This window comes from Microcaecilia unicolor, chromosome 6, assembly GCF_901765095.1.
Source record: "Microcaecilia unicolor chromosome 6, aMicUni1.1, whole genome shotgun sequence".
Lineage (NCBI taxonomy): Eukaryota > Metazoa > Chordata > Amphibia > Gymnophiona > Siphonopidae > Microcaecilia > Microcaecilia unicolor.
Window position 1 is genome coordinate 278,854,166 of NC_044036.1, and position 14,697 is coordinate 278,868,862.

A 14,697-nucleotide genomic window follows, 5' to 3' on the forward strand; every position below is an offset into this window, starting at 1 on the left:
TCAACCAAGCCCGCCAACTGCCGCACATTGTTCCGCATGTGTATGCTCGTGTAGAGCTGGTAAGACTAAATTTTGGCCACGAGCATAGAAGAATGGTAGGCCTTCCTCCCAAAGGAGTCTAAGGTTCTAGAGTCCTTGCCCGGGGGCGCCGAAGCATGCTCCCTAGAACTCTTAGCCTTCTTTAGGGCCAGATCCACAACTCCAGAATCATGAGGCAACTGAGTGCGCATCAGATCTGGGTCCCCATGGATCCAGTACTGGGACTCGATCTTCTTGGGGATGTGGGGATTAGTTAAAGGCTTGGTCCAGTTCGCAAGCAATGTCTTTTTAAGGACATGGTGCAAGGGAACAGTGGACGCTTCCTTAGGTGGAGAAGGATAGTCCAGGAGCTCAAACATTTCAGCCCTGGGCTCGTCCTCCACAACCACCGGGAAGGGGATGGCCGTAGACATCTCCCGGACAAAGGAAGCAAAAGACAGACTCTCAGGAGGGGAAAGCTGTCTTTCAGGAGAGGGAGTGGGATCGGAAGGAAGACCCTCAGACTCCTCGTCAGAGAAATATCTGGGGTCTTCTTCCTCTTCCCACGAGGCCTCACCCTCGGTGTCAGACACAAGTTCACGGACCTGTGTCTGCAACCGTGCCCGACTCGACTCCGTGGAGCCACGTCCACGATGGGGGCGTCGAGAGGTAGACTCCTCGCCCGCATCGGCGAAGCTCCCTCCGCCGACGTAGTCGGGGAACCTTCCTGGGAGGCGACGGCAGCCGGTACCGCACGCGGCACCGACGCCGGAGACCTCACCTCGGGCAATGGGCCAGCCGGCGCCACGCTCGACGGTACCGGTGGCGCAAGCACCGCCGGTACCGGAGGGGTAGGGCGCAGCAGCTCTCCCAGAATCTCTGGGAGAACGGCCCAGAGGCTCTCGTTCAGAGCGGCTGCAGAGAAAGGCATGGAGGTCGATGCAGGGGTCGACGTCAGAACCTGTTCCGGGCGTGGAGGCTGTTCCGGGCTGTCCAGAGTGGAGCGCATCGACACCTCCTGAACAGAGGGTGAGCGGTCCTCTCGGCGCCGATGCCTACTGGGTGCCGACTCCTTCGGCGACACAGAGCTCTCGGTACCGACATGGGAAGGGGACCGGTGACGATGCTTCTTCGACTTCTTGGGACGAAGCATGTCACCGGAGCTTCCCGGTACCGACGAGGAGGACGTAGAATCCAGCCGTCGCTTCCTCGGGGCCGAGACCGAAGAAGGTCGGTCTCGGGGGGGCTGTACCGCAGGAGCCCTCAGGGTAGGGGGAGACCCACCCGAAGGCTCACCGCCACCAGCAGGGGAATGGACAGCCCTCACCTGCACTCCAGACGAAGCACCACCGTCCGACGACATCAGCAGACGAGGTCCCGGTACCACCGACGTCGATGCAGCTGTCCGATGTCTCGGCGCCGATGCAGAGGGCCGATGCCTCGATGCACTCGATGTACTGGCCGCCGAGGTTGAAGGTCTGGACGCTGAAGACGTCGATGTACTCAATACCCCCGGTGCCGATGCCGACGAAGAGCCCGAGAACAAAATGTTCCACTGGGCTAACCTCGCTACCTGAGTCCGCCTTTGCAAAAGGGAACACAGACTACAGGCCTGAGGGCGGTGCCCAGCCCCCAGACACTGAAGACACGACGCGTGCCTGTCAGTGAGCGAGATTACCCGGGCGCACTGGGTGCACTTCTTGAAGCCGCTGGAAGGCTTCGATGTCATGGGCGGAAAAATCACGCCGGCGAAATCGAAAGACGAAATGGCGAAATTTGGCACAGAAAAAAGGGAAATTTCGACCGGGGCCTAAGTAAGGCCTACCCCGACGACGAAAGAAAACTTAACGGGGCGAAAAAACTCGAAGTAGAGGAAGGAAAAACCAAAAATGGTTAATCCAAATAATTTCTGGAATTTCTCACAGAAAGTAGTCGAAAACGACGCGCGAGGCCGACTTTTCGGGGCACGAATGGTAAAACACAACCGTACCGAGCGCGGAGAAAAGAAGACTGGCCGGCACAAGCTGGTTTCGGGCGGGAAGACGGCCGCGCATGCGCGGTGCGCATCGGCGCGCGAGGACTAGCAAAGGCCTTTGCTAGTGAAGATTCCGATTGGAGGGGCTGCCGCGGACGTCACCCATCAGTGAGAACAAGCAGCCTGCTTGTCCTCGGAGAATCTTATTTGGGTCCCAGCTGAATATCAGCTGGCACTCGCATAAGACTCAGCAGCCAGCACCTAAACAATTAGTCCCCGATATTCGATGACAATGCCCAGACATGGCCCGGCACTGAATAGCTGGGGTTAATTCTGTCCACAGTGGTCAGAGTTAAAAAAACAAACAAAAAAAAAACACTGTCCACTACGGGCTGAATATCAATCGAGTTGGACTTTGCAATAAAACTGAGGTGCACTTTTACTAACATATGCTAATTTACAGTATGGTAACTGTAGTGAATTGTTGTGGTAATCATTACTATGCTGGCAAGACAGTGTGCTCTTATTCATGTACTAACTGCATACCAAGTTATGGGTTGGGAAATGGGCAGAGTATGGGCATGCTCCTTCACTGTATCCAACAGCCCGGATGCTATCCTAAGTAGGAAGTGGTAAATGCATCCATGCTGTCAAGACACTTACCATGCGGCACAGATTTCTGGAATGCTCCTAATAATTTCCACACAGGCTTTGCACTTACTATGTGGTAAATGCAAAACTTTTGTCACTTTAGTAGAAGGCCTCCTAAATTCCAGTAAAGGCCACTACAAACCTAATGAAGGCATGAAAGTTTCAATAGAAATATAACAAAGTAGATGACAGCAGATAAAGAAAGACATGTAAGGTCCATCCAGTCTGCCCAAGATAACTCATACTATATATGATATGATGAGATGTAACATATGCATACTCGGTCTTGAACTGTCTTTGCCATTTTCAGGGCACAGACCATAGAAGTCTGCTGGGCATTGGCTTAATTTTCAACTACTGGACTTATCAAAGCCAAGAAAAGTCTAGACGTAATTTGGACACAAACCATAGAAGTCTGCCCAGCACTAGCCTTACTTCCCAACTACTGGATTTGCTAAGTACTGCTAAGTTTTGGTTTGATTCCATTTTCTTTCCATATAGGAATTCTTTTTGTATTTATCCCATGCATTCTTGAACTCTGTGATGAAACAGTGGGATTCTGAGCCTATGAACTGTACTGTTTTGCTGATGGCATGTATTTCTCCTGGTTGTTTTGCTGATGATATGTGTTTCTCCTGGTTGGCCAGCAGATGGTGATTGTCTTTTATTAAAGCTGTACCAGAAGTGACAGTTTTTTCTTTTTCCCGCCTAACTGTGAGGTAATTTGTCAGTCTCAGTTTGGAAGTAGAGGGAGAAAGACCTCTCTACTGAGACCCTGTGATCAGTTATCTTTTATAACTTGTGAGTAGCTATATTTCCTGTACTTCCCAGGCACTATTCAGGTAGTAATAAAATGCTTAGATAGTTTTATAATTAATCCTATTTCAGTTACCTGCTATTGTGCTGTTTTTTTCCCCCATCAGTTTTATAGTTCACTGTTCAATATTTTTCATGACAATAAACCTTCTTTAGTTTATTGCCTCTGCTTGTCTGGACTGACTAAGAATCCTGGTGGTTTGTATGTTGGGTCTGTGGGTGCTTTCTGGGAACTGTGGGACCCCTGGGAGTGTGGTCCCAGTGTCCTAGAAATCACTGGGGAATAATCTGAGAGCGGGAGACTCGCCCAGAGGTGATTGGGACCCAGTTAGTGGGAGGAGGGTGATAGTGTAGAACACAAGCGGCATGTGCAGGTGGACCTGAGCTGTGCTGGGGACAGAACCTCCAGGTGGGCGCAGGGTTAGCCCCAGGTGGGTGACTTTAGGTGTTTCGTCACAGACCCCATTACCAGTTTTGTTTCCACCACCTCCTATGGGAGAGCATTCCAGACATTTATCACCCTCTCTGTGAAATAGTACTTCCTGACTTTACTCCTAAGTTGATCCCCCTGCAACCTCAATGAGCTAGTATTTACAGAAGGAACTAATGAACTTGGTTAAAGAAACCTTCCAACCTCCTGCATCTAAGGAAATCTTAAACATGAACTGGATACTGCCACAGGCTGAAGCAAGGGTTGTATTTTTTACCTACCTAATTTCTCCTGCTCCTGTCTGCAGTTTTCTCTTGAGTTCAGCGACACGGGCTGTGACTTGGTCAGGATGGATTAAGGTATCCTCTGCATGGTCCAGCTGACTCTGAAGATTTTTCAGTTGCTCTTTTAGAAAGTTATTACTGGCCTAAAAAGTCAAGATAACTGAATTATATATCAGTATTTTAAAGCATGATTGAGATTTAATTCACAGAAATTAAGGTTAATAAAAAACAAAGGTAATACCTGTTTACTGGACTGACAATACAATTTTTTGACTAGCTTTCAGAAACTAAAACCCTTTTCAAATGACTTAAGAAATTAGGACTTACTGCTAATTTGCTATCCTTCAGTTCCACCAGACTAATTTGGAACCTATGGGTTACGTCTGCCCATCAGTGGATGGAGACACAGAAAAAAAAAACCCTGATGCATTCTTTGTCCAATAAGGGCACCATGTAGCCTTAGATTTTCAGTATTTCAAATGACAAAGCAATGTACCACTTGTTTTTCACTTCTCTTGAGATGTCATATTAATACTATTTATGTTAACATTTTTAAACAAGCTTTTTGAAAACCAAACTGTTGGATAAAACTAAACATTGGAATATGAGGAAAGCGCAAGATTACTGTAATTTTAGAGTAATATAACTGGTAATATAGAAGGGAGGGCCTCTGGATGTTAAGGAAATTGCAATACTATTTCAAGCAGACTAACACAGCTATCACACTATTTTATACACTGATGTCTTATTATGATTTTCATATTTAGGTGTTAATGTAATACTAAGATTCAATATATTAAGCATACTGGCAACCATGCAGAAACTAATATTTACTTATGTAAGGTTCAATAAAGATTTCTAAAATGAGCATTATTAACAAACTAAGGGGTCCTTTTACTAGAGGCTGACAAACTGCTTTTTTTCAGTTTTTTAGGCCAAAACCAAAACTGCTACTGAAACCGTCTAAACACTTCTGGCCAAAACTGAAATTGCAGCCAAAATTTATCATCTGGTTTTGGCAAAAGCCGAAACCAAAAACTAAATTACGGTTGTCAACCAATAAGACCCACTGGGGACTGTCAGAACTTGCAATCTGCAGCCCTCTGCTAAACCCACAGGAGATTATTACCCTCCAGGAACTGCAAACATAAGCTGATAATGGGCCAGCCATTTTAAGAAGGACTTCAACAAGTCTGGCACGAGTGGAGGGGCATTTCTGATATGATGTCTAAGTCGGACTTTGGACGTTTTGTGCTAAATGTCCAAAATCCAAATAGAAAAACATGACCATTTTCAAAACCATAAAATGTCTTTTTTTTTTAATACCATTTGTTAACAAGGTTTTGTGCTCTATGTGTTCTTTACAGGCCATTTCCGAAAAAAATGTACAAGTTAAAAACAGAGAAAATCAAGCCACTGGGATGTAGAAGGGGTTAGCATTTTTAGCAGACTGGTCCCCTAGATATCCCAGGAGAGCAATGGGGCACTCTAGGGGTGCTGCTGTGGACTTCATATAAATGCTCCTAGATACACGTCTCATTACTACTCTCTTAGTTTGTCTTGCTGAGCCCTCCAAAACCCACTACCCCCAACTGTACACCACTACAATAGCCCTTATGGGTAAGCACATATATGTGGGTACAGTGGGTTTCTTGTGAGTTTTGGAGGGCTCACAGTTTCCATCACAAGTTTAACAAGTAGAGGGAGGTATGCACTGCACCCACCACTAAACCACTCCGGGGAACCTGCATGCTGCTCTAATGGACCTGGCTATAACATCTGAGGCTGTCATAGGAGGCTGGCAAGTACTATTTTTATTCACATTTTTGGTGGTGGGAGGGAGGGTCAGTGACCACTGGGGGAGTGAGAGGGGTCATCCCTGATTCCCTCCAGTGGTCTTCTAGTCATTTAGGGCATCTTTTTGTGCCTTATTCGTTCTGAAAACAGGTCTAGACCAAAACGTTGACGTTTTCACTCTAGACATTTTCGTTTTGTCCCATTATGGCTGTAAAACACTGAAGTGCTAGGCATGCCCTAAGCCCGTCTTCAAAACACCCCCAATACGACCCCTTGTGATTTGGATGCACTGCAGATAAAATTCATGACAGACATCTGCAAAATAGATTCAAAAATACAGATTTGTATGTTTTGAGAAGAAATCTGTCCAAATGGTTCATTATGACACTTTTTGGACATTTTTCTCTTTCGAAAATGAGCCTCTTAGGTTCCTAAGTCAATGCAGATGTAGTCAAATATCCTAAGACAGGAACTTTGTGTGAACATGTTAAAAAAAACAAACCATGATTACCATCTTTTCATGTTTACCCAAACTGTGTATGAATAACAAGACAAATTAACATTGAGATGTTTCCCGTGTTGGATTTAGTTATGAAACTAATTAAGGATAAGCATAATATAGAATCTTACTAAAATAGGATAAAGGAATCCAGACCCTGGTCTACACTGCGTACGTTATACCAGCCTTAAGCACAATCCAATATAAAAAAAAGAACATTGGTGTTATGGAATGCGAAGACTACATGCTCTGAAAAATTACAAACAAAAACAATACACTTCTCAATTTATTTTCTAATATAGATACTTCTTTTCATTGTAGTATCATTTCCCTACTAACAGTATAAGCTGAGCAGTACTTATGCATGAAAACAAATCACTGCAGCTTCCTTTCTCATAGAATCTAGCTTCTGCATGCCACAAGTATGGCTAAAGTGTAGCATCTTCATCATACCAACAGAGCCTGGAAATTCTTCAGAATCACCCAAATGGTATCCAAGCTAGAATTACTAAAATAATTTAAATAATGAAAGACCATATTTTATCTCCAAGCAAAATAGCCTCCACAAATACGGACTGTAGCTAAAGCCACAGTACGTTTTACAATGGCTGACTGTGCCACACTAATCCCTAAGGAGCTTATATTGTCCCAAAATTACAGACTTAGGGCCCTGTTTACTAAGGCATACTGGTAGTTTTAATGCTCCTACAATCAGCACGTGTGATAACCGTGTAAGTGCCTACAGGGATATTGTAGGCGTGTCCATGGTTAATGCACATTAAAAATGCTAATGCACCTATAATGCAGCTTAGTAAGCAGGGCCCTTAAATTACTGCTAAATTTTTGTATCAAAAGCATTTACTTGGAGCACTCTATTTACCATATAAACTACTATGCAAAATCATAACTGAATTACTTACAACTGCATTACACAAAAAAAAGAAGAATGCAAAAAGTAGTTTCCCCCCAGACTACCTTATAATCCCTGGTAGTCTAGTGATGTAGTCATGGCAGGAGCAATCCCCAGTCACTCTTGCCTATGCTGGCTCCACTTTCAAAATGGCTGCCTTGACCTCTAGTAGCAATTTTAAGAACTGAGCCGACATGGGCAGGAGCGACTGGGGATCATTCCTGCCCTGACTACAACCCTAGACCACCAGAGTTTTTAAGATAGGCCAGAGGATGGTGCCTATAGGGGTGGGGGGGGGGGGGGGGGGGGAGGGGGGGAGAGACAACTTCAGGTCGAAGGGAAGCGAGGAGAAAGGAGACAAAGCACAAATTTTCGGTTTCCACCGAAAACACATGGTGAGTTTTGGTCAAAACCAAAACCATGGCTGCAAATTAAAATAGCCTTTCAGTTGAAACCAAAACCAAACAGAAAAAGAATTTTGGGCCAGTTTCAGTGCCATAACTGAATTTTAGTTTCAGTTTCGGTCAGCCTCTACCTTTTACCAAGCTGTGGTAACAAGTGGACATTCCTGCATGCTAAGGCCTTTTTATACTGTGTCTGTAAAAACCCTGATTTTCTATTATTTTTTTCATTAATTGCCATGCGCCAATGTTGCCAGTAAAATGAATCCATTTTTAAAAATTACAGTAACAGCACTTACTATCACTTATTTTGCAGGCAATAAGGGCTCTCATGTTATCCATGAGCTAACTAGTTAGCACAGGAATGCCTACTCTCTGACTCTGACATGCCTCCTACAAAAGTTTCAAAATAACACTTACCATTCACAGTTATTGTGTGCACATCCGAAAACTAATGTGTGATGCTTTAGCGCATCTCGCGCTAGGCTCTTTTTGCTGAGTTAGGTGCACATTAGTGCCTGGCAAAACACAATAAAAGGATCCCCCTAATTGTGGCTGAAAGACATGCACCACTATTTTAGACACACAAGAAACACATTTATGGTTGTAGAACACGGACTGTAAGTCTCTTTTTACATATAAGCTGAAACAGGAATTGAGACATCCAGGTTTGAATGTGCTCCTATCCCTGGCCTTTTGTAAAATATATATAAGGATGTGCAGGAGAGCATGTTTACCTTCCCCCATGTACAAGGACAGCAGCAAATTCAAAACGCTACACACTCAGAAAATGAATGTGATCCCATAGGTCTAAACAGACATGCAAATGCCAATTGTGAAATCCATATATAAATCTCCCCCACATAAAGTGTTACATTCCCCCAATCCCCTGGCTCCTGCTGCAGTCGCATCTGACTCTATCAGTAGTTTTGCAAACATATCGCTAGGGGTCACAGATGGCATTTTGAACCCCAGGCACTGCCAGAGCAGTGTTCTCCCTAGACTACCTTGGGGGCGGGGGCAGGGGAGGTTCTTGCAATTCAAGTAGGGAAGCAGCATCAAGGGAGCGAGGGGGTGTCTGCCTTTGCACCTGCCCCTTTTGTTTAAAGCTTTTCATTGTTTAGATTAAGTGATGTGTTTGTGATGCGATTTGATTCCTCAGTTGTCTCTATTCTGTTTACTGTATATTTTATGGATATTTTTATTGTAATCCGCTTTGAATAAGGACAGAAAACAAATAACAAATCTAATCTAATACCTGCCCAAAGGCAAGTATAACAGCACACGTGTAATCTTTTAGGTCTACACATGTATTCCCCTTGTAAAAATGGATAAAAAGCTTCTAGGTTTTTGGCTTATCCAAACCATGCCACCTTGAAATCTGTATGTGCTGAAGATCTCCACATCTATACAGCAGCTTTCTAAAATCAATATCTGCATATGTTGAGTTGCTTCTAAGATAACCACCTATACCTGCAGTTGTTTGAGCTGGGCCAGCAGTTCCCTGTTTTCTTGCTCTTTTTCTTCAGATACTTGAGCTTTGCTTAGTGCATTCTCCAGTGCTTGTCTTTCCTTCTCAAGTTCTGCTTGTACAGCTGAATGCTCCATCTACACCCAATCAAAAGATCGCATCTCAGTTAAAGGATGCAAAACATATAATTTTCAACATAAGAAACTCAGCTAAATCAAATCATTATTAAACTTCATAAGATTATGACTCAAACTGCCATTAACTTGTACTCAGACTCCAAGTTATTATTGTACTATGAGAATACACCTTAATTCCCTCAGCATTACTGTTTCTTTTTTTTAACTTATGCAAGTGCAAATTGGGAGCAGGTTAAAAAAAAAGACAAAGGTAAAGAAAATTGACACCACTTTTTATATTTTTATCACCACATAAAACATCTTGGAGTCAATGTGGACAGTAAGTTGAAATTCCCAGCTCAGTGTGCAGCAGTGGTCAAAAATATCAAACAACGTTAGCAGCTGTACTGATATACGGAAAGGAATGGAGAATAAAACAGAGAATATCATAATGCTTCTTGCTTATACCTATGTTGTGACAGTACATTGAGTACTGTATGTAGTTCTGGTCATACATCTCAAAAAGGATACAGTGGAACTAGAAAAGATGCAGAGAAGTGCAACAAAACTAATAAAGGGGATAAAACATCCCTTATGAAAGGCTAAAGAGCTTGGAGACATGACATCTAAGGAGGGATAAGTCAGAGGTCTATAAAATAATGAGTGGAATGAAAGGTGGGGGGCGGGCGAAGAAGGTCAAATAAAATGAGAAAATGTATTAGTTGCAGGCTGAAAGAAAATGATCATAGACCTTTGACAATATGCTTTGCAACTTAAATTTGTTAACAGTGGCACCTGGTGTTTGGTTTAACTAATCACTCCCAATTATAGCCACAAATGTCACAAACATGAATTTTTTGAAACGTCAAAACTTTTTTTTTTGCCATACATAATTTACATCTGGCTAACTAGCCTGGATATCCACACATTTCTATGAATGGGTTAAATATAATAGAGAAAGTCTTTTCCTAGTCACATGTTGGAATTTCACAAGTGGACTATGTTAAATATATTGGTACCAATTACCCAGTTCTAGAGAAGGGGCAGCTCTCTGTATAAAGTGCATGGGGCAGACTGAAAGATCTCAATATATATACTTTGGAAGAAAGAAGAGAGGGGAGATATGAATAGACATTTAAATACCTCCATGGCATAAATGCACAGGAGGTAAGTCTCTTTCAATTGAAAGGAAGCTGTATGAGGGAGCATAGGATGAAGATGAAAGGAGACAGACTCATGAGTAACTTGAGGAAATACTTCTTGGAAAGGGTGGTATATTCGTGGAATGGCCTTCCACTGGAGGTAGTGGAGATGAAAACTGTATCTGAATTCAAGCAAGCTAGGGATAAGTGCACAGGATCTCTAAAGGAGAAGAAGGGATAGTAGATGGCATGAATAGGCAGACTGGATAGGTCATATGGTCTTTATCTGCCTTTATTTTCTCCGTTACTATGAATCTCTCTACATTTTCAAGTACCTAAACCCTACAATGTGTTATTTCACAGCCATACAACTTGATAAAGATTTATATTTGACATCCTGTACATTTTTTAAAATTTAAGGCATGGAAATTCCATGTTATACTGAAAAGCATCAATATGTACATAAATACTTTGCCACAATACATTATGATAAATGGTTGGACCCAAACAGATTGAAGGGAAATCTCTTATTTAATATTAGAAGAAAATTGTGTTTATTTTCCTGCGCTAGGATTACAAATACTGTTTTTCACCTGACTCAGTCGCTTTCGCCTTCCCAGTTCCTCTTTCAGTTCTTTGGCTTCAGCATTTCTTAGTTTCAGCTGAGCCTCAAGTTCAGCTTCATAAGCACTGAAATCTCCTTGAGCCTGCAGGAGGGATTCATTTATTTCCTGCTGCTCCTGAAGGCTCTGTTCTAGTTCCGTTAGCTCCTAAAATTTAAATTTAACAACAAAAAAATGAAAAAGGGTAATATTTTGCATTCACATGACATTGCAATATATTTTATTTACATTGCCACAGCAGAACTTCATGCATTTCCAACTATGGGAATGCAAATAAAACAAATATATAGTTACTTTATTTGTCAGTAGTTTGATCTTAAAGGCAACTATGGGCTTAGAGGTAAGAGACCGGAGAAATAAGTTCCTAATGGGCCAGTGACATATCTTCTGCAGTCCTATGGACTAAGCAGAATATTCAAAAGGCAAGTTTTCTGCCCTTTATCAAAAAAACTGTCCCCAGACTCATTCCCTCCTTCACTCCAGGCTTACCGCAAGCTGCAATTCCTGAACAGGGTTAAACGATTCTCACACCATCTAACCCCAGCAATGGCATTTTGAAAAAAATGATGCTACCTGAATTCTACTGATACAATACTCTATATTGTTTGGGATCAGGCAGTGACATTTTCAAAATGGCACTGCCGGGGCAGAAGTGAACAAAAGATTGCCTCTGTTCCTTTCAGCAACTGCAACTTTGTGGTTAACATGGGGGGGGGGGGGGGAGTATGATGGATGGGTGCTTCATTTTGAATGTTACTTTGCCGAGGGGGACAGGCAAGGCTATCAATATGGGCCCAGCAGCCCCTTTAAGATCAAGTTTCTGCTACTAAGGATCTTAAACAATTAACTATACTGAGGTGTTATTTTCATAAAAAAACAGGGCCACAAAGCTTTTGTTACACATCAGTTTTCATGAAAGCATATTAAGTTAATTTGCTTGAATTTACATAGACTATTCAATTTATCTGCAGGGGGAATTTTCAAAATGATTAAAACTCTAAGGAGAAATTAGGACTTACCAGATAATTTTCTTTCCATTAGTCCTTCTCACTACTGCAGAACCTGTGGGATAGTTGTGTCCATCAACCAGCAGGTAGAGATAGAGAACTGAAAACTGAGCTGAGACATCTCTCTCTTGGCATCCAGTCCAGCTCCTCAGTATTTACGTACACAATCAGTAAGGAGAAACTCAGAATAAACCACAACAACCTTAAACAATTTGCTAACCCAACACTAAACAGATGAGCAAATATGTGTGGACCTCTCACATCTCTGGACAACTTGTAAAGAACAAGAGATATGCAGGAAGCACCATGCAAGATGACAGCCGTTATCTGATCCATTACTTCGCACTGACTAAACATCTCGGAAACCTCGAGTAAGTCTCTGGAATAGTAGGAAGGACTAATAGAAAGAAAATTCTCAGGTAAGACCTAATTTCTCCTTTCATTACTTAGCTTACCAATATTCCAGAACCTGGGGGATATTCAAAAGCAATCCCTAGAGTGGGTGGGATCCTGACACCGCTGAACTGAGGACTGAAGCCCCAAAACTGACTTCCCAGCACGCCACAACACCCTGTAGTGATTGGCAAAGGTATTCAGTGTCAACCACATCACCACCTTGCAAATATCCGCTGGAAACAATAAGGTAATCTCTGCCCAGGATGTCGCTGTATGCCTCGTAGAATGAAACTGTAAGGACGAAACTGTAAGGACTAAGGAGCATGCTTCCCCACAAGCAAATAAGCTGATGCATCTCCTTCAGCCATCTAACAATTGTAGGCCTGGAAGCCATGAGGCCAAGCCTCTGCTCACCAAAAAGCACAGTCTGTCCAATTTGTAAAACTCATTCATGACTTCCAGGTATCTAATGAGGACTCTATGCACATTGAGACATTTCAAGGAAGAATAATCGTCCTTTCACAAGTTCCACAGATTGGTAGACATGAAATGCAGATATCACTTTTGGAAAAAAGGAAGGAACCATGCCCAGGGAGACCCCCACCTCTGAAAAGCGAAGAAAGCGATGTCGACAGAGAGAGCCTAAATCTCCAAAACCCTATATGCTGATACAACAGCCACCATCTTCAGAATAAGATCTTTCAAGCCGGCCTTCCAGAGTGGCTCAAAAGGAGGCTTCTAAAGAGCCTGAAGGACTAATTTAAGGTTCCATTCTGTACACACCATATGAAAGGGAGGCCGTAAGTAGCCCACTCCCCGCAAGAACTGAACAATATCCGGGTGAGCCGCAAGAGACGCCTTTTATAGTCGGCCCCTGAAACAGGCCAAAGCTGCAATCTAAACTTTTAGAGAACACAACAACAATCCTTTCTGAAGACCTGCCTGGAGAAATGCTAGGTTATGCATGATATAAGCAGAGAAGGGAGTAAGTCTGTGCTCAGAATATCAGCCCTCGAATGTCCTCCACACCCTTGTATACGCCACAGATGGAGAACGTTTCCGAGCCTGAAGCAAGGTAGCAATGACTGAATTAGAATAACCTTTTCACCGTAAGACTAAAGGAACACATATCCTCCATGAGCACCGGACCTTACTTCAGTAGGCCATGTACTTGTGGAAGATGGAGAGGACTCCTGTCCAGCAGCCAAATCAGGTCTGCGTACCACGGCCAATCTGGGGCTATGAGAATTATTTGACCCATGGGCCAAAGAAGGAAGATATACAGTAGATGTGTCTCCGGTCAGGGCTGCAGTAGGGCATCAATCCTCATCGAGCCTGGTGCTTTCTGATGGCTGAAGAACTTGGGCACTTTGCTATTCCTTTTTGTTGCCATCAAGTCCAGAAGCGGAGAACTCCATCGGTCCACTATCAGCTGAAAACCCTGGCTGGATAGTTTCTAATCTCCTGGGTCCAAGAGATGCTTGCTAAGTCCACCTCCACATTCCAGGACACAGCGATGTGAGCTGCTGATAAGCAGAGAAGATTTTTCTCCACCTAAATCACGAGGGAGGCCACCTCCACCGCCAATTGATGGCTGTGGGTCCCACCTTGCTTGTTAATATAAGCCACTGCTGCCACATTGTCAGAGAAAACTCGGACCAGGACCCTGCCAGAAAGGGAGTAAAGTCGCATAAGGCATTTTGCACTGCCCTGAGCTCAAAGAAATTTATCGACCACTGAGACTTCTGTTCTGTCCAGGTGCCTGTAACAGATGGAACTTGTAATGAGCTCCCCAACCTGATTGCTGGTGTCCATTGTCACCACCTCTCATTGTGTTATCAGGAAGGGAGCGCAAACGATCAAATTCTTGGCCGACAACCACTACTGCATATTCCGTCTGGCAACCAATGTCCAAGAAAGATGAAGGTCATACTTCTTTGACATCAGAGACCAGCAGCTGAGAAGAGATTCCTGTAATGGCCACATATGAGCCATTGCCTATGGTACCACTTTCATCACAACCGTCATTAACCCCAGAACCTGGATGTAGTTCCAGACCATGGGCCTGCCTTGACAGAGGAGAAGACAAATCCATTGAACCAGCTTTGACCTTCTGTGCTCCGTGAGATCCCCTCCTATGCTATGTTGAATAGAATGCCCA

General features: G+C 43.6%; 1 protein-coding gene across 2 annotated transcripts in view; it reads right to left on the reverse strand.

Annotated features, from left to right (window-relative positions):
* The window catches only part of CNTRL (centriolin), a 152,379-nt gene that overhangs the window by 87,204 nt on the left and 50,478 nt on the right, over positions 1-14,697 (reverse strand). For both annotated transcript variants that reach the window (XM_030207567.1, XM_030207568.1), the window contains 3 exons: positions 11,104-11,280; positions 9,255-9,389; positions 4,172-4,317 (listed from right to left, as the gene is read on the reverse strand). In XM_030207567.1, the coding sequence (XP_030063427.1) occupies positions 4,172-4,317; positions 9,255-9,389; positions 11,104-11,280 (458 nt within the window). The remainder of the gene's footprint in view (positions 1-4,171; positions 4,318-9,254; positions 9,390-11,103; positions 11,281-14,697) is intronic.